The following is a 25,648-nucleotide window of genomic DNA, read 5'->3' on the forward strand; positions in this document are numbered from 1 at the left end:
ATATTAGTGGTACCAGTATGTTTACAGTTGCAGGTGGACGGAGGGGTTTACAAGAGATTTGGTCAGGGGCTGAACAATTTTGTGTCTGCAGAGGGTTTGGGTGGCAAGTCTATAACTCCATGTTATACAGATTCTTAGTGTCAATCAAAATTAGAAGGGGCAGCCTTCTGCTTGTGGCTTAAAAATTAAACTTGATCTTAACCAAAAAGAGGCCAAGAAGCAATCCTGTTGGTTTACCTGGAAAATGCTGAGTCTGGTGAAGCTATTACAAGAAGCCGCATTACTTCAATTAACTTCAGGGTGTTGGTCTATCACACACACCAAGAAGCAGCATCCATCATCGGTCCTGACTGTTGTGGAACTTAATAGAAAGGAAATTGGCTGTAAGAAAACTCCTGGTTTTCTGCCTGGACTGATTTATACAAGTTTCTTATTCTGCCTTTCTAGTGAAGTTCTACATTGTTTGCAGACATTGTAGCAAATGAAAAGCAGTTTTAAATAAAGGCTTTTATATCTACATGAATTTGATTGTTTAATCTGTATTTACTCCTGTCTTTCTTAGGCCCCAGAGAGTGTAAAGTCTTCTGAAGATTCGGATTCCAGAAAAGATTCTAATTCCGATGTTTTCAGTGATGCAACCAAGGAAGGATGTCTGTATTTTCGACAGTTGATCACAGAGAAGGGAAAGGTAGCTCACTTAGTAAACTGCATGGATCATGGTGTCTTTAAATTGTGATTGAGCAAAAAGAGTGGGAGTATTAAAGCTTGGGCTTAGAGAAAAGGAATTTTACATTATACTCTCTTTTGAATGGTCGTTCCTTTAGTCCTTCTGCTCAAATTATGAAACAGGAAATCCCTGGCTGTCTTTCTTGAGATCAGAGGGAAAGACAGTATACATAGAAAGTCAGACTGGAACTATTTAGAATTTTAAATTGTTATCTTTTCTTATTGTGTAAGAAAAGTATCGTATTAGAAACCTGTTACTCCAGTTTACAGTGTGATGGAGTATACTCCATCCTAAGGCATAAATGTTTTCCTAGTGGGCCTAACAGATGGGCCATCTATTTTATTTATCTAAAATTCGGGGTGGTAGCTATGATTATGAATCCCCATCATATTAAATTTAGTACAGTAGACAGAAGGAAATGTTTAAAACTTGGTAGCTAAAGAGACATTTAGCTTCAGCTCTAATTTCTATAGAGCTGTTTTCGTATAAGCTTTAATGGTTATTTTATATCTGCAAGAGACCATTCTCATTAAACCTTGGTCAACAGAAGGCTCTTGACAAATATTGTGCTGGAATAGTAACATAATAGCACTCATTAAAAATACTTTTCAACAAAGGAAAAATTAACAACATACAGCAGTCTTATTGATTAAATAAACCTGCAAAAACAAGGAATGTATTACTGCCATTTCTGAAAGAGTTTTATATTTGTATGTTGTGTATTCAGCATATGTATGATGTTTTTGATAAATGAATTGTACTGCATTTAGTATGATTGTCCATTGCCCAAAGTCTCAGATGTGTGATAAAGAAATGTAAATAAATAGAATAACATACATACTGGCCAGACTTGCGTTTCGTGGCCATTTCCTCATAAGAAAATTATTTCTGGCCTTTTTAAGACAATGCGCATTGCACATGTTGCAAGAATTGTCATCCCTATACAATTCCTTCAAGCAAAGATCTTGCGATTATCCAGGTAATATGCTCATTACTTTAAAAAATATCAATTTTGATAAATAAAGAATTGAAAAATATATATATATCAATTTTGATTTTATAACGTTTTCATTTGTGAAAGCCTTCCTAAAAATTATTCTTTTAAGAGTTCTCTTCTCACAGTCATTTCTAGAATTGAAAATAATATCCAGGAGGAGGAGTTATGCTCTGCATTTATAGGGTAATTTTCCTTCACATGATGACTCTGTTATAGTTTTACAGTTTCAGCTTTGGAATAGCAAGAAGGGGGACCTGAGCAGGCAGAAATCCTAGTTCTGTAGTTCACTATTTCAGAAGAAGAGAAAGATGAACTACCTAAGGCAGAAATTGAAGTCGCATGCGACTGAAATCATTCCAAACCCATTTACAAAGGAGAAAGTACTTGAAGTACTTACACAAATGAGAATAGATGAGGCCATGGAGATCCAATGGCTGAACAGCCCAGCATACTGAAAGAGCTCAAAAAAGCACTGCCTATGCTCCTTGCAATTCTGCTCAGTTTGTCTTTAGAGATGGAAGATTCTAAAAGATGGAAGAAAAGCAGATATCCACAAAAATGAGGAATAAGGAAGGCTGCAAGCAAATGCAGGCCTGCAAGCCTAACTTGGTAGTGAGCAGTGCTGTAGGAATACTACTAAAGAGAGACGTGCAGCAGCTTGAAACAAGTAGATTATAGAACCCCAGACAAACAGTTTTACAAGGGAAAGATCATGTCAGACAAACTTGATCAACTTCTATAATGAAGTGACAAAAGAAGCATAATCAGGAAGGAGTCATAGATGTTGACTTTCTGGACTTAAGATAGGCTTTTGATGCTGTTCTGCACAGAGGAATGGTAAGCAAACTAGACAGCAAAGGGAGCAGGACAGAATGCTATAAATTGGGTGAGAAACTAACTTAGCCCCAGAACTTACTATGGTGGGCAGTGGTCTACTCTGATGATGATAAAATGACTAGTGGGGGAGGTACCTTGGAATTTGCTGTAAGAGCCAGTTCTTTTCAAGTTCTTTATTAGTAACATTGCAGCAAGACTGGAGGGGAAAATACCCTTGTATGCAGAGGACACAGAAATTTGTAACAAAGTTCACTCACCACACTGGGATGGATGGAAAAAATGAAAGGGGGCTAGAAAAAAGTGGTTGGACTCATCAAGGCTTTGAAAGCTGTGCTTCATTGCACAAATAAGTGTAATATCATGCACCTGGTGCACAAAAATCTATTAACCACTTATCAGTTAGGAAAACAAAACCTGCTTTCCTGTTAAATAGGAAAAGACCTAGGAATAATCTTCTCAGATCATCTGAAGGTTGCCAGTCAATGTAATAAAGCAACAGGGAGGGCTACTAGTAAGTGCACATGCATAAGCAGAGGCATCAACATGAAAAAGGTGGCAATATTTCCCTTTTATGGGTCACTAGTGAGACCCCAGCTCGAGTATTGTGGTCCATTCTGGAGGCCATATCTTTGTAGGGATATTGAAAGAAGTTCAGATAAGAGCTACCAAAATGGTACAGAATCTGCAACATAAACCCTTTTCAGAGGCTTATGACACTCATAGGGGCGGATTTTAAAAGCCCTGCTCGCGTAAATCCGCCCGGATTTACGCGAGCAGGGCCTTGCGCGCCTATTTTCCATAGGCCTGCCGGCGCGCGCAGAGCCCCGGGACTTGCGTAAGTCCCGGGGTTTTTTGTCGGGGGCGTGTCGGGGGCGGGGCCGATCGACGTGGCGTTTTGGGGGCGGGACATGGCATTTCGGGGGCGGGCCCGGGGGCATGGTTTCGGCATGGGGCGGTCCGGGGGCGTGGCCGCGCCCTCCGGAACCACCCCCGGGTCGCGTCTCGGCGCGCGTGGATTTACTTCTCCCTCCGGGAGGCGTAAATCCGTGGACAAAGGTAGGGGGGGGGTTTAGTTAGGGCCAGGGGGTGGGTTAGGTAGAGGAAGGGAGGGGGAAGGTGAGGGGAGGGCGAAAGAGAGCTCCCTCCAAGGCCGCTCCAATTTCGGAGCGGCCTCGGAGGGAATGGAGGCAGGCTGCGCGGCTCGGCGCGCGCCGGCTGCCCAAAATCGGCAGCCTTGCGCGCGCCGATCCTGGATTTTAGAAGATACGCGCGGCTACGCGCGTATCTACTAAAATCCAGCGTACTTTTGTTTGCGACTGGTGCGCCAACAAAAGTATGCGAACGCGCATTTTTTAAAAATCTACCCCACTGTGTACTCCGAAGAAAGGAGGCATATGATAGAAACATTCAAATATTTAGCAGACTTCAATAAAATACATACAGGAAGACACAATTTTCCATCAAAGAGGGGGTTATGGTGAGAGGGACCTGAACGAAAATATGAAAAAATGCTGCTTCACTGGGTGGATGGTGGATGCCTTGAATAACCTACCATCATAAGTGGCCAAAAACAAAACTGAGAGAATGTAAGCATACTTGGGACAGAGGTTAGAGTGCAGCATTAAGAACTGAGTTGAGAGGTTGGTTATACAAAATGGAGATCCTGGCTGTTTGTTAATGGTAGAGAACCAAAGAGTGCAGAAGATAAGTGACTTGAATAAGGACCAATATCATACAGGTGGTTAAGCCTGTACAGCCAATGGCTGGGAAAATGTTAGCTAGAGGAGTATAGACAAGAACAATTAAGGAGAATGGGTGAGCCAGCTGGTTATCTGCCATCTACTTTACTTTGTGACTAAATCTATGCATGTGCTAAAAACAATAATTCAGATAATTATAATTACTTACTGGAAAAACATTTTCTTCTTGTGTAACTTTACTAAATATCCCCGATGTCCTTTTATTTCTGTAGTTCTGAAAAAAATGCTGCTTGTTCCATATCCACCTTCCTTTGGCCATGCAATCACCATGTAGTGTGTTCTTAATTTTCCAGTTAGCCCCTTCAACAAATGTTGATACTGTAGTAACCACTTATGAATAAGAAAAGAATATTGCTTTCTCCATAGTGTATTAGTGTTGTGCTAGTGTCAGCCCCTCCCAAAGGAGAGTGCTGTTTAAACTTGCCAGATCAGTAATGAAAAGCAATAGTATTCAGTGATGATCCAAATCCCTGCCCTTAAGGATTGGGATGACCCACTCCAGTGCTTAAGTACCACAAACAAAATTTTCACAATGTCTATTTGATAGTTATATACAGTGGTTTCAGCTTATGATTAATTACCATTGCTCTGAAAACTAGACCACTTCATGCATGCCTCTGAAGGGCCACATATTCTGCACAAATATGTTAATTTAAGCATCATGGTATGAGCAAGAGATGGTCAATGGATAGTTATTTTCTTGGTATCCTTTTTAAGGTATTGGTAGCTGATGTGGCTTCTTGGAATTGTTCCATTCTGTGGTTTTTAAGCAAAGCAAAGTCTTACATGTAGCTCTTTATATTTTCCAGAGAGTTGGTGGGAGTATTCGACCGTGGAAGCAGATGTATGTTGTTCTTCGAGGTCCCTCACTTTATTTGCACAAGGATAGGAAAGACCAAATGGTTCATCCATCATCTCAGACTGAAGAAGAGCAACCAATTAGCATCAAGGCCTGTTTGATAGACATCTCATACAGTGAAAGCAAGAGGAAAAATGTATTTCGTCTTACAACATCCGACTGCGAATACCTATTTCAGGCTGAAGATAGGGATGATATGTTGGCATGGATCAAGGCTATACAGGACAACAGCAATCTAAATGATGAGGTAGTCATTGAATATTTTTATTTTTTTAAACACTTCCATCCTTCTGAGTTTTCAGTTTAAATAGAATCTGCCCTTACTGGGCCTGTGGTGCCATAAGCTTTCATTCTGAACTAGTTGAGAATTTTCCACATTTTAAACACCTCCATGAGGCCCAGCTGTCTCAACAACAGTCCTTAAGGGCCATGAATGATCATTGCTCTCCCTAGAACTTGGTATTATATGCATTTTGAATCCAATCAGTAGGTGTCACTGTTGTGCAATGACTGGGATGACTCCTCACATGGAGACTCTGAAAGGGATACCCTGCAGCATTCCCAGCCCTAGTGAACACAGAGAAGCAGAAGCCAGACTCAGAAATTGAAGAATGTGTTTTTACAATGTATAGTTTTGATGTATGTATTCTGTATGCATAAGTGGATACAGACATCACTGGATTGCAACTTGCGTACATATTAGCTCACCAGGGTTCCATGATAAGAGAGAGAGAGGATTGGGATTCTGCAGAATTTAACGATATGTTATAATAGGATTACCGAACCTTAAAAAAGAGAGATAGCACCATCCATATTTTTCTACCATTGCCACAGAACTATTGACTGTTTCTGGAGTTTGTTTTTTGTCAAATCTTATAACATAAAATATGCTTCCTGCTGTTTTTGCTTTCTCTCACTAATTGAATTTTAAGTTGTGGTTTAATATTGTTAAATCAGTTGCCTGCAGCCTTTCTTTTTCTCTCCAAACAGCCTAAAATTTTTATTTTTGTTTGCTTTCTTTTCTTTTGACCTACCATTTTTCTGTCTCTTAAAGCAACAAAAGTGGGAAGTTACGTTTCTCTTTACGAAAGATTTATTGAGTCTTAATTCATCCCAGATTGACATTGGTCTGTCAGTCTTACTGAGAGAGAGCAGCATCCAGTTGGATTTGTATTCACAGCCCACTCTGGAGTGTAATGTCTTTAGTTTAGTCTGCTGTCTAGCCTCATTGATCTGTGTGAAGAGCTTTTAATTGGCCTGGGTGAGAGCTGCAGTGCTCCTAGCAAGTTACCATCCAAAAAATAATGGCGTGTTTTTGATTGATTGTAAATATTACCACCTTTATTGTAAGGTTTGGGAGTAACTACACGAAGCGACAATTACGTCACCCTTGAGAGAAATATGGAGGTATTCTGCACAGAGTGGCAGATATTACCTTAAGAAGCTTGCTGGGGAGACTGGATAGGTCATCTGGTCCTTTTCTGCTGTCAATTCTATGTTACTATGAAAGAAGAAAGTGATCTGGAGGTGATTGTATCTGGATGATTTTAAGGTGACCAGACAGGTTGTTAATGCACCAGAAAGATATTTGGCTACATAGGGAGAGTAATGGTCAGCAGAAAACGGGAGATATTACCTTGGAATAGATACCTGGTGAGACCTCATTTAGAATACTGTGTATAATTCTGAAGTCCGCACCTTCAAAAGGATATAAACGAGTTGGAGTTTGTCCAGTAGGTAGCTAGTAAAATGGTCACTGGTCTTCATTCTAAAGCATATGGGGTTAGACTTAAAAATCTAAACATGCACACCCTAGAGGAAAGGTGAGATAGAGACATGTAAATATCTAAAGGTTTTTATGCAGAGGAGGTGAATGTCTTTCAATGGAAAGGAGGCTGTAGAACGAGGGGTCAGGGGATGAGAGTAAAAGGGGAGTAGACTCAGGAGTAATCTTAAGAAATATTTCTTTACAGAGAGGATAGTGAATGCACGGAACAGCCTCCCATGGAGACAAAAACAGTAACTTACAATGTTATTTATACATATATATAACTATCTGATCTTCATTTCCCTTCTCATTCCAAGTTATTGTTTTCCTTATTATATGTAACTGCTTTTCTGCACTATTGTTTAAATGGTAAAGTTTTTTATAATTACACCCCTGTTTCTTGTGAACCAGCATGATGGGACCACAGTCATGAATGTTGGTATATAAAAAAGTTAAATAAATAAAATAAATAAATAAAACTGAATTCAAGAAAGTATGGGATAAAAACAGAGTATCTCTAAGAGAGTGATGGAAATTATAAAACTAAATTAATTGGGTGGATGGACAAACTAGATAGGCCATACATTCTTTTTTACCATATTTTTTCTATGCTTCCAGGCTGAGTGTTCTGATCATAGCGCACCAGCTCTACATGGTGCAGTATTTGCCCAAATGTGTCCAGAAGCTAAAACCCTTGACAGGTTGTTTCCTTTGATCTCAGATTAGGAAGGGTAGTTGCTAACAAGTTCTGTCCATTTGGCAGGGGTGTATTGCGGATTGTTACACACTGGCTTATAGATTACAGAATCTATCAAGTTAATTGAGAGCCATGGCAAAGGAAGGAAGGGCAAACAACTGCCAGCTTGGTTAAAAGCATAGTGAAAGAGGTTATTTTAGCCAAAAAAAAACAAAACTTGCTTCAAATATTGGAAGAAGGATCTATGTGAAGAAAATAGGAAAAACATAAGCATTGTCAAGTTAAATGTAAAACATTGATAAGGCAGACTAAGAGAATTTCAAAAGAAGCTGGCCGTAGAGGCAAAATCTTATAATAACTCTTAAAAATATATCCAAAGCAGGAAGCCTGCAAGGGAGTCTATGGACTGTTAGATGATCAAGAAGTTAAAGGGGCACTTAGGAAAGATAAGGCCATCACGGAAAAACTAAATTATTTGCTTCAATATTTACAAATTAAGATGCTGGAGAGATACCCATTCCAGAGACTGTTTTTAAGGGTGATGATTCAGATGAACTGAATCAAATCACAGTGAACTTGGAAGATATAGTAGGCTAGATTGACCGATTGAAGCGTAGCAAATCACTCAGACCAGTTCTGGTATACACCCCAGAGTTCTGAAAGAACTAAAAAATGAAATTTCAGATTTATTACTAGTAATTTGTGCCCTATCATTACAATTGTCCATTGTACCTGAAGACTGGAAGGTGGCCAGTGATTCCCTGATATTTTAAAAAGGCTCCAGGGATTATCTGGGAGATTATAGACTGGTGAGCCTAACTTCAGTTTCATTTATTTATTTATTTATTTTTACAGTTTATATACTGCTTTTAAAACAATTAGTTCGTCAAAACAGTTTACAAGCTATAATATACATAATAAAATACACATAAAACACGCTTAAGACAGATATAAAAGACAATTTTTAAAAAGTTGAACTTCTTGGATTGGGGGGGGGGGCGGGGGGAGATGCTTATGGGAAGAGTAGGGTTAAGGGGAACATGGCCATGAGTAGCCTACTGGGTGGTAGGGGAGGAACTGAATGCCTCAGTGTCAGCAAATATCCTGGAAACTATTCTAAAAAACAAAATCACAGAACATATAGATAGCTATGATTTAACGGGACATAGCCAGCATGGATGGAAGTCTAGCCTCAGAAATCTACATTTTTTGAAGGGGTTAATAAATGTGGATAAAAATGAGCCGATAGATGTACAGTATTTGGATTTTCAGAAGGCGTTTGACAAAGTCCCCCATGAGAGGCTTCTAAGAAAATTAAAAAGTCATGGGATAGGAGGCAATGAACTTCTGTGGTTTGCAAACTGGTTAAAAGACAAGAAACAGTGTAGGATTAAATGGTCAATTTTCTCAGAGGAACGAGGTAAACAGTGGAGAGCCTCAGGGATCTGTACTTCGAACAGTGCTTTTTAATATTTATACATGATCTGGAAAGGGAAATGATGCATGAGGTGATCAAATTTGCAGATGTTACAAAATTATTCAGAGTAGTTAAATCACAAGCAGATAGTGATAAATTGCAGGTGGACCTTGTGAAATTGGAAATTTGGGCATACAAATGGCAGGTGACATTTAAGTTAGCAAGTAGCTCATTTAAAACAAATAGAAAATTCTTTTTCACTTAACGCATAATTAAGTTTTGGAATTCATTGGTTATGTAGTTACGGCAGTTAGTGTAATTGGTTTTGCAAAAGGTTTGGATAAGTTCCTAGAGCAGAAGTCCATAGACTGCTATTAAACAATAAGGATTAGTAGCTTAGGATCTATTCATGTAATCATATAATGTTTGGGTACTTGCCAGGCACTTGTGACTTGGTTGGCCACTATTGGACACAGGATACTGGGCTTGATGGACCCTTGGTCTGACCCAGTATTGTATATCTTATGTTCTAATGTAGACAAGGTGTTGCATATAGGAAAAACAACGCTGTAGCTACATGATGTTAGGTGTCACGATAGGAGTTACCACCCAAGAAAAAGATCTAGGTGTCATAATGGACAATACATTAAAATTGTCAGCTCCGTGTGCTTGGCAGTCATAAAAGCAATGTTAGGAATTATTAGGAAGAGAATGGTGAATACAATGGAAAATGTCGTAATGCCTCTGTAGTGCTTCATGGTGAGACCACACCTTGAGTAATTTGTTTAATTCTGGTTGCTGCATCTCAAAGATAAAGATGCACTAAAAAAGGACAACCAAAATGATTAAGGGAATGGAATTGCTACCCTATGAGGAATGGCTAAAGAAATTAAGACTGTTCAACTTGGAGAAGAGGCGACGAGGGGGGATATGATTGAGGTCTACAAAATCATGAGAGGATTTGAACAGGTAAATGTGAATTGGTTGTTTACTCTTTCAGATAATAGAACTAGGGGACACTCAAAGTCAATAAGTAGCACATTTAAAACAAATTGAAAAAAAATATTTTTCACTGTACGCACAGTTTAGCTCTGGAATTTGTTGCCGGAGGATGTGGTTAAGGCAGTTAGCTTAGCTGGGCTTAAAAAAAGGTTTGGGCAACTTCCTGGAGGCGAAGTTTATAAACAGCTTTTAGTCAAGTTGACTTAGGGAGTAGCCACTTCTTATTATTGACCTTAGTAGCCAGGTACTTGTATCCTGGAGTATCCTCTGTTGGAAACATGATGCTGTGCTTGATGGACCCTCAGTCTGACTCAGTATGGCAATTTCTTATGTTTAATGGCTCATCTCAGGGCCACTTCCACTGAAAACATTTGAAAAGCTGCTACTTGGTCATCTGCACAAGCTTTATGTCCCACTCTTGTCTGGACAACATATCCTGAGGAGGCAGTAACTTGGGACAAGCAGTTCTGTGCAACCTGTTTACCCAGTAGTCCACTCTCCACTGTTGGGAGCAGGATGTCTTTAAGTAAGTGCTTCCACATTGCAACCTTCAGCTTGGTACGCCACATAACCTAATAGCTAATTCATGCCTGCCTATCAGTGAATCAGAATTAACCATGCTTAATACCAACTCACCACCCTGCAGAGTCTATTTCCTCACTAAAGCTTAAGCTCTGGTAGAGACTGAAGGGCTCACAAGGCAGCCCATGGGACATCCCGCACTTGCGCACTAAATTCTTTACTGACCTAAGTCCATATCGGTGCTATCAGATGATCTCACGTGTAATGGCTAAGTCATTGTGCTAAAATTAAAAAAAAAAAAAAAAAGTCATTGTGCTGTTTACAGATAAGCAAACTTGCTTTCATGCTGTCTTTCTTGGTGGCAGCTCTTCTATTTTCTGTACTTTCTATTAAAACATACTGGGCCCGATACTGAAAGTGTGTTCAGCACATGATAGCCAATTAAGAAGGACTTATCCAGCTATCTAGCGGCCCGCTGAAAATCAGTGACTGCTAGATAGCCAGATACAGGTAGGTCATTTGTTTTATTTATTTATTTAGATTTATATTCCGCTTTTTGCATCGCTTCAAAGTGGATTACATTCAGGTACTGTGGGTATTTCCCTATCCCCAGAGGGCTTACAATCTAAGTTTGTACCTGAGGCAAGTAACTTGCCCAAGGTCACAAGGAGCAACAGCAGGACTTGAAACCTGGTCTCCTGGTTCGTAGCCCACTGCTCTAACCACTAGGCTACTCCTCCATTCTGCCTATCTTTTAGCCAGTCAATTTGTGGACAGATCCGGGTGATGCTACTTCTTCGATTAACTTAACCGGATAAGTAGCGATAGTCGCATTATCCTGTTAAGTTAATTGGATAAGTTAGACCGGCCATGGAGGTGGTCTAACTTAGCCAGATATAAGTTGCAAGATATGCAGATATTCAGTGGCATAGTCATGCTGCTGAGCATCCTTTGTAACTTAGCTGAATAAGTCATATCCAGTAAAGTTACTTAACCGGCCAGCGCTTAGTGTTGGGCCCATTATCGATTTGACTTGCCAGAAGAAAATTACTGCTTTCACTCTTATTTGCTGTTCTTCTAGTCACTTGCATCTTTCATTTGGCTTCTTTTGGTCAACATTCTCTCTCTCTCCCCCAGAAGGGAAATGCAATTATGTAGGTATTATCGCAAAGTGTGAAAAGTTAACACACTTTGCAGTAATATCTATGCGAAGCACTAAGATAATGCACATTGTGATAAATAAGCTATTACCATAAAACAAGCCCCTTTTCCTATCGCATGCAATATTTACAGCAGATTGATAAATCTAGGCTTTAACTAGCCACTGCACAGCTGAATATCTGCCACCTTGCTGTTCTTCTCAAAGGCCTCGTTGAGTGCTGCCCACCTTCAGTTGATAAATATCTTACCTTGGCAGGACTGCTGAAACTACCAAAATTTTAGTGATGGTTATAATCCTATTTGGGAATAAAACTACTGCATGTCCTTGTGCATTTTTCTTCTCTCATATGGCTTCTATCCCACCTCTTCCACAAGGGTGGTTATTTTGGCACAATTCTTGTACCTGCACACCATGCACAAGTCTGATGAATATAGTGATGCATTGGCCAAGATCATCCGATTTCATCTGCTCAGTTTTTTTAAAGATTGGCAACTGCCTAGGAGATACCCATTCTGGAGAAGGTTTTCATGGGTAATGAGTCAGATGGACTGAATCAAATCACCGTTATCCTAGAAGATGTGGTAGGCCTGATTGACAAACTGAAGAGTAGTAAATCACCTGGACCGGATGGTATACACCCCAGGGTTCTGAAAGAACTCAAAAATGAAATTTCAGAACTATTAGTAAAAATTTGTAATCTATCATCCATTGAACCTGAAGACCTGAGGGTGGCTAATATAACCCCAATATTTAAAAAGGGCTCCAGGGGCGATCCGGGAAACTACAGACCAGTGAGCCTGATTTCAGTGCCAGGAAAAATAGTGGAAAGTGTTCTAAATATCAAAATCACAGAACATATAGAAAGACATGGTTTAATGGAACAAAGTCAGCATGGCTTTACCCAAGGCAAGTCTTGCCTCACAAATCTGCTTCACTTTTTTGAAGGAGTTAAACATGCAGATAAAGGTGAACCAGTAGATATAGTATACTTGGATTTTCAGAAGGCGTTTGACAAAGCTCCTCATGAGAGGCTTATAGGAAAAGTAAAAAGTCATGGGATAGGTGGCGATGTCCTTTCGTGGATTGCAAACTGGCTAAAAGACAGGAAACAGAGAGTACGATTAAATGGACAATTTTCTTAGTGGAGGGGAGTGGGCAGTGGGGTGCCTCAGGGATCTGTATTGGGACCCGTGCTTTTCAATATATAAATGATCTGGAAAGGAATACGGCGAGTGAGGTAATCAAATTTGCAGATGATACAAAATTATTCAGAGTAGTTAAATCACAAGCGGATTGTGATAAATTGCAGGGAGACCTTGTGAGACTGGAAAATTGGGCATCCAAATGGCAGATGAAATTGAAGGATAAGTGCAAGGTAATGCATATAGGGAAAAATAACCCATGCTATAGTTACATAATGTTAGGTTCCATATTAGGAGCTACCACCCAAGAAAGAGATCTAGTCATCATAGTGGATAACACATTGAAATCGTCAGCTCAGTGTGCTGCAGCGGTCAAAAAAGCAAATAGAATGTTGGGAATTATTAGAAAGGGAATGGTTAATAGAACGGAAAATGTCATAATGCCTCTGTATTGCTCCATGGTGAGACCGCACCAATAATACTGTATACAATTCTGGTCGCCACATCTCAAAAAAAATATAGTTGAGATGGAGAAGGTACAGAGAAGGGCGATCAGAATGATAAAGGGGATGGAACATCTCCCCTATGAGGAAAGACTAAAGAGGTTAGGCCTGTTCAGCTTGGCGAAGAGACGGCTGAGGGGGGATATGATAGAGGTGTTTAAAATCATGAGAGATCTAGAACGGGTAAATGTGAATCAGTTATTTACTCTTTCGGATAATAGAAGGACTAGGGGGCATTCCATGAAGTTAGCATGTAGCACATTTAAAACTAATCTGAGAATGTTCTTTTTCACTCATCGCACAATTAAACTCTGGAATTTGTTGCCAGAGGATGTGGTTAATGCAGTTAGTGTAGCTGGGTTTAAAAAAGGATTGGATAAGTTCTTGGAGGAGAAGTCCATTACCTGCTATTAAGTTGACTTAGAAAATAGCCACTGCTATTACTAGCAACAGTAGCGTGGAATAGACTTAGTTTTTGGGTACTTGCCAGGTTCTTATGGCCTTGATTGGCCACTGTTAGAAACAGGATGCTGGGCTTGATGGACCCTTGGTCTGACTCAGTATGGCATGCTATGTTCTTATCCTGTCCAGGCATTCATCCTTTCCAGGATGGAGTATAGCAAGTGCATAGTGACTAATATTTCTAATTTTAGCTCCTTATTCCACGTTTCAAATTTTACAGAATTCCTTTTTTTTTTATTCTTTCATACTTTCCTCTGCCCTTTTTTTAATATATATTTTATTTAACTCTTCTGAATACTGATTAATTATCATGTCAGATTTAAACTTTTAGTATTGCTATTTAAAGGTGGGCATAATCTCTCACTTCCCTTCTCTGTTCTCTTGTTATGAGGTTTGTCGTCTTGCGTTGCCTGATCTGCTGGCCCGTGGAATTCATCGAGCTTCCTAGTACTGTTGTGTTTTCTCTTTGTTGGCCCTCCTTTCCCTGAAATAAATGCTCTCAGAACACCCAATCCGGTCCTCGCTTTCTGCTGCTTACTTTTCTCTCACAGCCCTTCCATTTAACCAGATGGTTTCAGACCTTCGCTTTAAAGATTCCTGCCTTCCCTCATTGGGAGGCCAATGCTTAAAGGGGCATTCAGCGGGACGCACCTTTTAACCTGAACTTGTACGCACCTTTTCTGCGGGCAAAGCTTACTCCCGATGCAGGAAGGAGTTTTGCACGCAGGAAATGTGGAGGGTAAAACCTCGCGCCCTCCTGAGGGAAATCCCCATGCAAATGAGGGTATTAAGTATTACTTCCCGGTGCAGAGTGACTGCTTTGGGCCAGCGTAGCTTCTTTAGCGCTGGAAACTTAAACGCCTGGGTCAAGGCTGCAGTTAAGTTTCCAGCGCTATAGAAAAAAATAATTTCAACAAGGAGAAACAATGTCCGGGCAGCTAATTGGCTGCAGCCACCACCACCGCTGCCACCTAGCCGGGTAAGTATCGACCTATCTGTCCATTTGGCAGTGGGAAACAGCTCCCAGATAGCTGGATACATCAATCCTTCCACCCCTCCCCCCTTTGCACTCTCACTCCTTTCATGCCCCATTTTCTTCCCTTCTCTACTCCTTCGGCTGGCAGGGCTTTGGCTTCCTTCCAGGTTGCCGCTCTCACGGCACCGGCAGGGTGTGGCCTCACCGCCAGCCCGCTTCAGTGATGTCATCTGACCACTGCTTGCAGCAGCTAGATTGCCGAAGGCAGGCTTTTTTTTTTTTTTTTGGGGGGGGGGGGTTGTTTGTTTTTTTGTTAAAACAAAAAAACTCAATTTCCCCACTGGGCGTTTTTATTGGGGTTTTTTTATTTTTAACTGAAAGTTAGCAGCCCTAATGGCACCTTAGAATACTGTCAAGAGGCACTTTCTGATTAACTGAGAAGCAGACTGATTTATAATATAATCGCACACGATTTTCTGTAATACCCAACAAAACTGAATGGTTGATTAACAAATATCATGCTGGGGTAAATGTTTGTATTTTACAGTAAATGAATGGAATTTAAAAACAGGTTTCATGGATTCCAATGTTATGCTTTTCAGGAAACTGGTGTTACCAGCAGGGAATTAATTAGCAGACGGATTAAAGAGTACAGCTCTTTGATGAGGTAAGCAGTGTGCAAAACTTTATAGCATTTTAGTAACCAGGCATAATTGCTTTTCCCTTAAATAAGATTTTTGTCAGTTCTAACAGCGGCAAAACGGAACCGTCGCCTAAGACACCTCGCCAGAGTCTCAGCATCCGACAGACATTCCTGGGCACTAAAGCAGAACAAAGGACGCAGAGTCCCCACTCCCCGAAACAGGACCCTGAAAGGAAGCTGCTCAGTAAGGGTATGGATCGTACTGTCCATATTGTGATCTTTTTTCGTATCTGAAAGTATAGACCTGAATTTTGTCCTCCCAAAATAGCTTATTAGACTTGGTTCATGCCTTAGAAACATTTCTCAACAAGTGCAAAGCTGTAATGTGGGGTTTGATTGTATAGAGATATACAATTCTGCCAGAACCCTTTTCTTTATATCAGAGCCTGGATACTGCCCTGCCCCAGCCATATATAGATATATATATATATATATATATATATATATATATATATATATATATATATATATATATATATATATATATATATATATATAAATAAATTTTTTTATTTTTTTTTTTACTATACTTGCACCAGGAATAATGACATTAATGTATCAAATGCACCAAAAAAATTGGGATCCTAAAGCCAAATGTCCTCTGAGCTGTTACTATTAGATTAGAAAACAATCTGAAAAATTTGATGGAAAAAGCATAATAAAACTATCAAAGGAGGTTTGTTTGAATCTTGGACCTTTATGAGCATCTGTTTTCTGATTGGTTGAACCTAAACCTTTTTAATCAGGCTAGACTGGAATGCCATATCCACCTCATCTGTGCTGAGAAGGATTATATAAGGACAGCCGCTGATGATTAAATATATCCGTGCAGCGGCAGTGAAAATCTGCAGATTGAAGCAATGGAGACTCCACTTCAGCTTGGCGAAAACTCTCTCTGCAAAGTGGCTGCATTCTCCTGCTTCAATTTGCAGACATTTGCTACTGCATCATGGGAGAAATGGAAAGTAAGACAGAAGGTTCAAGCAGAGGTTCCTTTATTTCTCTGAATGTGCACAAATTTTAATTCACTCGCAAATTTAATTAAATTTAGCTTTAAGTTACAGCCTTTGCAAGCTTTTTTTTTTTTTTTAATGTTTCATGTCCCTTTCTGAAGCATATTAAAGCCACAGTAATGAAATAGTCCATGGAGCTCCATCAACACACCAAAAATAGTAACTGTGGCAGTGTGTCACACAGCAAAGCTTCAATACTTTCAAGTTTATACACAAAGTGAAGCAAAAAAAAAAAAAAGACAAGCCAAAAACATGCAAGGAATCACTAAAATGACGATATAGCCCCAGCCTTGTACACAAATGACAATTGGATACTAAAATCATCCATTTCAGAAGTTCCACTCCTATTATGCCGACCTTGCATATCCATGATGATATCCTATGCATAACTGAAAACCTGGGCACACAAGGAGGGCACAACTCAACTTCATCAAATCTCTCCTCAAAGCTGTACTTTTGCCCACACCCTTTGCAGGAACAAGAGAGGTAGCCTCAGTCTTCAGGAGCTCATGGGGGCTGGCAAGCTCTCCCACTTAAGAATCTGAAGGAATTGAAATCCTCTTCTTTTGGCTGACATGCGGCGTGTGTGTGTGTGTGTGTGTGTGTGTATAGGTGTTTATACACACTGCCTGCCATCTAGCACTAACCAAGCCTTGCATGTACTCCTACTGCTAATATCAGAGATCCTTCTAGAATACCCAAGGATGAGGTGTAGATGAGCCACACCTGGACCTTCCTTCAACATATTTCTGATCTCACTTGAGACCCTGGGTCTAATCCAACTAGTAAATGAGGCAGTACTTGTTTACAGAACCTCAGTCCATGAACGATATAGCCCCAGCCTTGTACACTGTGGGGCAGATTTTAAAAGCCCTACGCGTGCCGAGCCTATTTTGCATAGGACCGGCGACACGCACAAGCCCCGGGACGTGCATATGTCCCTGGGCTTGAAAAAAGGGGCGGGGCGTGACCGGAGGCCTTCGTAGGGCCGCTAGGCCGGGGGATTGTGTGCCGGCACTCGGCCAGCAGGCGCAACTTTTAAAATAAAGGTCGGGGGGGAGGCTTTAGGTAGGGCTTGGGGGTCAGGTTAGGTAGGGGAAGGTGGGGGGGGAGGGGGCGGGAGGGAACAGGGAAAGCCATTAGGGCTCCCCTAGGGCTCGGCACACGCAAGGTGCACAAGTGTGTACCTCTTTGCGAGCGCTGACCCTAGATTTTATAATATGCGCTCGGCTGCGCACGCATGTTATAAAATCGGGTGTAGATTTGTGCGTGCCTGGTTGCATGCACAAATCTACGCCCGCGCGTATGTATTAAAATCTGCCCCTATATGTTGGCGGGTTCAATATAAACTAATGACTCTAATACACAATCTACTCATGAATGTTAACTTTCCCTGGATTTCTTCAACGTTACGATTATATACACCAACACATGTCTTACAATCTCTTGGACATACCCTCGCCATGATTAACTTGTCTTAATACTACCAGAGAACAGGCCTTTTCTATAATCTGCCCAATAACCTGGAATTCTCTTCCCCTTCCATTACATAGTATAAAGGATCCAAAAGAGTTCAGAAGGGCTTTAAAAATGACATTATTCAAAGCTGTTTTTCCTGAAGAATATTTAGGCCAATACAGTAAAGTGCAGCCGCGGTTACCCTGCTTCTAACCCGCTTTCTACTCACAGTTTGGCCGCGTTAGTCCAACCCGCGATTCACTATCCCTTTTAACCCGTCCTTACCGCCTCTTTAAATCAACGGTAACCCTTTCCGTCCGCGGCATGTATATGAGATGTAAACGATCGGATTAGCTATTCCCTCCCATACAGTATCGTGCCCCGATTATCGCTTTTTTAACCTGCAGTTTTGCCGCATGTTTAACCTGCTAATTTACTGCCTACCCCTACCCCTACGTTAGTGTGGAGCGTCAGGCAAGCCGAGATGAAATTTCACGGGCCACGGAGCAGCCCCAGCCAGCCCTGCTTCACTGCCTGACCCCCTCACTCCCCGGGACAAGACCAAAGTGAATCGGGCAAACTTTCCGCCAGCCCCCGCTCACCTGGGGGTCAGTCAGCCCTTCTCCTGTATCCACTTCCTGGTACCTGTCATTTGAAATGACAGGTACCAGTGCACCCAGGATACTGTATAGGCACTGTATAGCGCCTATACAGTAAAATGGATTGCGCTTCATGGAAGCTTCTTGGACGCGCTTTGGACGCGGCTGGCATTTGCATGCCATTTAAATACTGAATCGAGCGGTATGTCTTCCGAACTGTGCGTGCGGCAAGCGTGGGAGCGCCCGGCACTGCCACACTCTTTCTACCGCGTCCGTACTGTATCGGCCTGATTGTAAAAGAGCGATTATGCTAGCCTTTGGTGAGGAAACTGCAGTATTTATTAGGTCAAAAGCATATGATTATTAGTGTTTGTTTAGCTGTCTCTCTTATTTTTAACTACGTATGTTTTTATGCTCCCCATACCTTGGAGGGATCCGCAAATAAGCGATTTTCAATAAATAAATAAATTAAGCTGAGCACATGCTTTACCTGATTATAGCCTTGACTGAACTGCTACAAGAATTTGCAGTTGAAAATATCTAAACTACCCAATTCTTCTGGACTATTGACTATTGTATTATGTTTCCTGAACTGATCACCACCTGGTCCTCTGATATGCACCCACTTATGCTGCAAAACACCAAACCAGAAAATTTGTCACTAGCTTGACTATAACATCATACCTAAACCTTCAACCCTTTCTACACATCCTCCAATGCACAATGGAACAGCGCCCACCACCACGACTACCAACACAGGTAGCCAGGTCTGCAGCTGGAACTCAAATCTCAAATCAGCAAAGGTAAGATCTCCCTAATGGAAAATTGCTCGCATTAGGAACTCCAAATCAATCCCCTAGTTCTCATCAGATTTAAAAGAAACCAGCAAGAAACTGGAATGAAAGTGGCAGAAAACAAAAGCCCATACAGACCTAACCAAATACAGATGATATCAAACAGCTTACTGCAAAGCCATTATAAAAGAAAAAGACTACTACCCGAAAACAATCAGCCAAGCAAAAACGCCACCCAGAAAATGATTCTAAACAATAAATAAATTCCTGAGAATTGTACCACTACTGCCTGCCTGCCTCCCTCACAACAGGGACCCAGTGCATCTAACAGCGTTCCTCTCGGAGAAGATCTTGTTAATCCAATCTGAATTAGATAAGACACTGACAAAAGGCTCATGTTACAAACACAGCAAACCACTTCACCTCGCACACTGACAAACTTTAGCACATTACTAGAAGTTGATATCAACTCCCTGCTCCCCACAGTCAGAGCAGCTAACTGCCTGGAAGAGCCATACACATCCTGGCTAGTCAAGCAAGCCAAATCCAGATTGCTACTGCACATCTAGAGCATCACCAATGCATCAATTACAGAAGCCCATGTACCAAACTTCCTAAAATAAGCAGTGGTATGGCCTACAATTAAAAAAAACAAAACAAAAAAAAAAACCAGCCTCGATGCAGATGACCCAGACTTTTTTTTTAAATAAATGACCTTCTCCTAGGATTCACAGTTCCATATAATTTTTTGTCGTTAGATTGATTACCTCTATTTTGTTGTATTAAGGTGGGGAGGGGGATGTTATATCTGGTGGGAGACCATGGCAGGCTGGTGGCCTTGCTGTTCTCTGTATGTATTAGTTCTGCATATTGTAATGTATCTGTATAATTCTTGGAGTTGTCTAGCTCAACCACTGTTGTCTGATGTTCTTTTGCTTGATGATGATAAAAAGATTGTTCATAAATGACCTTTACCACCATCCCTTTTATAAGATCATCACCAGTGTCCTAGACCTCCAACACTTTGGCTTCCAGCCACACCACAGCACAGAAACAGAAACAACACTTATACCTGGTAGATGAACATGGACTCGTCCATGGATAGTCAGCTTTACTAATATTCCTAGATCTTTCGGCAGCTTTTGACACAGTAGACAAGTTTCCTCCTCACCTGACAAAGCAACCTAGGAGTAACTGGCCCTTCACTTGCCTAATCCACCTCCTTCCTCCATAGTCTCGCTAGGCTGTAGCACTGGAAGTGGCTTTTTCAGAACCTCACCTGCTCTCCTGCAGCGTTCCAAAGGGTCCATCCGCTCATATAACCTATTCAACATTGATATAATCCCTCTAAGTAAACTTATCAGAGACTGTCACATCGCACACTGTTCCAGAACTTACCACACCTGTCCTGGGGACCTCACAGCCAGTCGGGTTTTCAGGAGAGCCACAATGAGAGAGATGCAGATTTATCTTATGCATATTCATTGTGGCTATCCTGAAAATCTGACTGGCTGTAGGGTCCCCAGAACAGATTTGGGAAGCCCAGCACTATTTGTATGCCAATGGCATCCAGCTTCTGATTCCACTCAACACTATCCAAGACGTTGCCTGAAAAAAAGTTTTGTTGTAGCGAGCTTGCAAACCGTTAACCCAAAAAAGACAGATGCTATGGATCGGGAAACAGAAACCCAGCCACCCTCACCCAAACATGATCTTGATGGAACAGTGCTAAACTCAGCTGTCAAGCTTAGAGCATGGGCTTCATTCTGGACTTACCACCAAACCTCAGAGCCAAGCAGTGACCAATACAGCCTTCTTCGATCTCTAACTACTCTATCATTTACACCCCCTGCCTTTGTAATGCTGCCTGAGCTACTGTCATTTCCTATCTAGCTTATTGCAATGCACTCTCTGTACTGGAATCCCTAACACCCTAAACCATCGCCTATAATTCTTCAAAACTCATAAAACACTGCAGATTGCCTGATAATAAATGTAAACCAATTTGAACATGAATACCTGTCCTAAACACCCTACATTGACTCTCTGACTACAGCACCAAATTCAGAACTCCTAACCTGTACACGTAGACTCGCTATCTACGCTCATTGGCACAGGCTCACCTAGTAGTGCCACCTACAGAACAATGCTTCCCATCAACACAAGAAAGAGAACAATCAAAGGATCGATCTCAGTCCTGTGGAATTCTCCACCACCACACAGCAGACTTGCCCCGAATGTACCCTCCTTCAGAAACTAGCGAAAATTTGCTTCTCTAACATAAACTTTGCTAAATCTTTATACATAACCTAGTATATCTCATTGCACAACTTATACCCACTGAAATGTTCTACCTTCTCAGCCTAATTGGAACATTTTATATAACCATTGCACTCTAATAAATCAATCTATAACCAGTAACTTTATTGCACTGTAATGTATCAATCTATAACTAATATCTATATTCTCCTGATTATGATGTACAGCTGGAAATACTGTATAATGCATACAATGGTTCTGTCTGTAACACTTACCTATACAGTATGCTGTCTACACTGCACGCCTGCTGGCTAGCCAGCGTATTGCACCATACAAAATGATTCTATCTGTACCATTCTTTCAACGCCCATGATGATGATAATTATGGTGCTTTATTTATAAATCAGAGAAAAATGAATTTTTTTTCACATTTTTCTCTCTAAAAATTAAAAAATCAAAGATGAGACCAGCCCGCCTAAAGACAAGGGAACGTGGCGAAAGAATATTCCAAGCATCATGAGAAAGACCTTTGAAAAAAAACAGACTACGGGAGGAACCTTTGGTGTCCGTCTCGATGACTGTCCTCCTGCTCATACAAACAGAGTACGGAAGCTGTAATTGTCTTTGTAGTAAGTGTTTATAATTATACCCGACAGTTCTTTGAAAAATGTTTCATAATGCCTCTTGCTGTTCTGCAGTATGTTCCCTTGATAGTTGATATATGCTGCAAGTTGGTTGAAGAGAGAGGCCTGGAGTATACAGGTATTTACAGAGTTCCTGGAAATAATGCAGCTATCTCAAGCATGCAAGAAGAACTCAACAAAGGAGTCACGGACATCGACATTCAAGATGATGTAAGCTAACTAAAAAAAAAATAGGATCTGAATTTTAAATAACTTCTAGAATATTCTGGTTATTGAAATAATGCCTGCTTTCAACTCCTAGAAATGGCGAGATTTGAATGTAATAAGCAGCTTGCTGAAATCCTTCTTCAGGAAACTTCCAGAACCTCTTTTTACTAATGGTGAGTGGGCCTTAAATGCTGTGCAATGCTAGATGTTTGGTTTTTTTTACAATCTTAGTTTACCTTGAATTTGCCTTTATGCTTTCTTATTTTTCAAATCTGATGTTTTTGTTTTCCAATTTGCATATACTATTTTTTTTTTAATTTTAAGAGTGTGCATTTTAGAAAGTTAACTCTATTCCAGCTACCAAGAATACCATCAGCCAAAAAGGCCAAACGCTATCCCACTAGTATGATCTAAAGCACTAAAACTTTCAATCCTAAACCCCGCAGAGGCTTTTGGTTTGATCTGTATTTTTAATACTTTTTCCCTATTTGGTGTGTATTTGGTTGTGTTTTAATACTCCGGTTCTAATATATACATATCTGTCTTTTTGATGAATGTTATGGAAAGGTGGTTTTAATATTTCTTGTGTATGTGAATATATCCTTCATGGCTACCAATTCTAGTTTTTCTATGCTTGTATATTTTGTTTGGAACTTATTTTTAATAACTTAATGAACTTTTTCTTTCTTGCCCGTTAGTGTTGATTTCACTTCTTTCATGTCATGTATCACGTTCTGAGCCTGACTGATTTTTCTATCTTTAATAAAATTAAAGAAACCCAACAAAATAATTGGGTAGAGATGCTTTTATAAGGCTAACGTATGTTTGAAGGTAGGAGGCTTGAGGACTAATTAAGGTCCTTTTCTCAAGCATGTACTGTACTGTCTTGTTTTTTCAGTTTTGATTGTGGATGTTATGTAGTACATATTGAACTATATTTGGAATTAGCAGAAGATGAGAAATGCATGTATAAATATAATGTCATGAAGCAACCTTACAAGTCCTGAAAGCTGTTATCTCTACCTAGTTACACCATTCATTTTCTTTTGACTAATTCTTTGAAGAATTTGATGGTGCTCTTCTAGCTCTGCTTTTCTAATGAATCTTTGTTTGAATTAATTTAATGAGTTGTTACTTTAACCAAGATATGAGATCATTCTTTTGGGGCACGGTGCAATAATTTCCTGGTGTGTCATCTACTGGATGCAGGTCTGTTGGGGAATCTCAAGCAGAAAGATATGACAACCACTTCCTTACAGCATGCATACCACCCTGCTTTACAGCAAGATAAAACACTTGTAAGACAAGTTATCCTTTCTCGCCTTTGGCCATGTTCTCACCTGAGGGCAGTGATAAATTCCCCATTACTGGTTTAAAAAAATAAAAATCCTAAATGGGAGCAGATCTGGGTGGTAATGTGCATTGTTTCTGGTATATGTAAGTGCATTCAAACTTTTGTTGGTAGTTTCAAGTGTTCTCTACAATATTCTTGTTTCACTAAATCTCCAAATTTTGGTTAGTATCTCAGTTCTGAGTCCAGGTATTCTAGAGTGGGTGACACTATATTGTGAGCCATTGACTTGTACTATGTGTGCTAAACAGAGCCTACCTAACACATTATGCACCATAAAAGTGAAACAAGACTGCGGTATTTTTTTTCTTTTTTTTCTGTTCTTAGTTCCTTTGTGAATTGTACAAGAAGCAAAATGATTTATTTTTTTTGTCAAATAGATAGATATGCAGACTTTATAGAAGCCAACAGAAAAGAAGATCCTGTGGAACGACTCAAAACGTTGAAAAGATTAGTAAGTTTATTAATAGTTTACATTACTCCATTATATGTATAAAATAATATTTAGGTTCCGTGTTTCCATATTCTAGATACTATATGTATATATATATATACATATAAAATGTTGTAGCAAGACAATCTGTAGGCCTATGAGAAAATGTTTCAGCACTGCAGATTTTTGGGTTGATTATGTAAGCCACCTCATGAAAAATATATAGAGTACAGGATAGAAATATTTTATAATAAAATAAATAAATATGATTGTCTTGCTGCAGCATAAAGTTTTAATTACAGCTGCTTCAGTAATTTCCTGTCAGCTCATCGTATGTGGTCTCATACCTTCTGCGCCCTACAGAGAATTACTTAGGGTGCACAAGACCCCCGATAAGCTAAACCTTTTGTGTCCCATGCAAGCTACAAAAGGACACAACTGTTTAATTTTAATCAGCTCAGGTGTATAATGCTATACATGTACAACAGAGCATTTCATCATAACTGACTTTATTATATCAGCCTTATTTAATTGATGATAAACTTTTACATTAAACTGAATTCTTACTTTTATGATGACAAAGCCCTGTTGCACTGTACTTTTGCCACTTTTAGGTGTAGTACATAATCATAAAACTTTCCAGAATGTCGCAGGCCACCTGTGTTGCTATTTTTATTGTGAGCCCTGTGGTTGTTGCTCAGAACAGTGAGATGTAAATAATGGGCAGGGCAGCTAGATCCAGAAGCAGGAGAAAAGTGTTCATTCAATCAAAGGAAGAAGTAAATCCACCGTTAGGTACTAGAGAGAGACAAAAGCCATAGGAGGTATTGGAAAGATAAGAGCAAAGCAGGATTGTGAAGAGAACTGGCAAAGGGCAGAAATCATAAATGAGTTTGTTTACATGGTATTTACAGAGGAAAGGGGAAGGTGATGACATAGATTGGGAAGCAGCATTTTTAAATGTTAAATAACTTCAAACTAAATTACAGAGGAGGAGGTACTTGAAGTATTTTTAAAAACGAGAGTGGCTAAGGCCATGGGATCTGATGTGTACACCCCCTGGGTTACTAAAGGAGCTGAAGAATGTGCTGACTGCACTCCTCGCAGCTCTGTTCAACCCGTCCTCGAAGATGGGGGGGGAGGTTTGAAGGGGACAGAAGAGAGCGGATGTAAGTCCGTTTCAGATGGGACAGGGAGGAGGCCAGCAGCTAGAGATAGGTTTATGGTAGCTTCAGTAGTAGGCAAAACTATGGAAACATGACTAAAGACAAAGATGATGGTAAGATGTGACGGCCTTGAACATTTTCCAGACAGACAGACCAAGCCTGCAGCAAAACAGTGTTAATTTCTGTCCGT

The 25,648-nt window shown here is 40.3% G+C and overlaps 1 protein-coding gene across 4 annotated transcripts in view; it reads left to right on the top strand.

Moving 5' to 3' along the window:
* ARHGAP21 (Rho GTPase activating protein 21) overlaps positions 1–25,648 on the top strand; it is a 450,388-nt gene that overhangs the window by 402,933 nt on the left and 21,807 nt on the right. For all 4 annotated transcript variants that reach the window (XM_029588677.1, XM_029588676.1, XM_029588679.1 and 1 more), the window contains 8 exons: positions 563–688; positions 5,131–5,427; positions 15,434–15,498; positions 15,576–15,724; positions 22,118–22,260; positions 22,356–22,511; positions 22,603–22,681; positions 24,240–24,313. In XM_029588677.1, coding sequence (XP_029444537.1) covers positions 563–688; positions 5,131–5,427; positions 15,434–15,498; positions 15,576–15,724; positions 22,118–22,260; positions 22,356–22,511; positions 22,603–22,681; positions 24,240–24,313 — 1,089 coding nt within the window. The remainder of the gene's footprint in view (positions 1–562; positions 689–5,130; positions 5,428–15,433; positions 15,499–15,575; positions 15,725–22,117; positions 22,261–22,355; positions 22,512–22,602; positions 22,682–24,239; positions 24,314–25,648) is intronic.

The sequence above is a fragment of the Rhinatrema bivittatum genome, chromosome 2, assembly GCF_901001135.1.
Source record: "Rhinatrema bivittatum chromosome 2, aRhiBiv1.1, whole genome shotgun sequence".
NCBI classification, from domain to species: Eukaryota; Metazoa; Chordata; class Amphibia; order Gymnophiona; family Rhinatrematidae; genus Rhinatrema; species Rhinatrema bivittatum.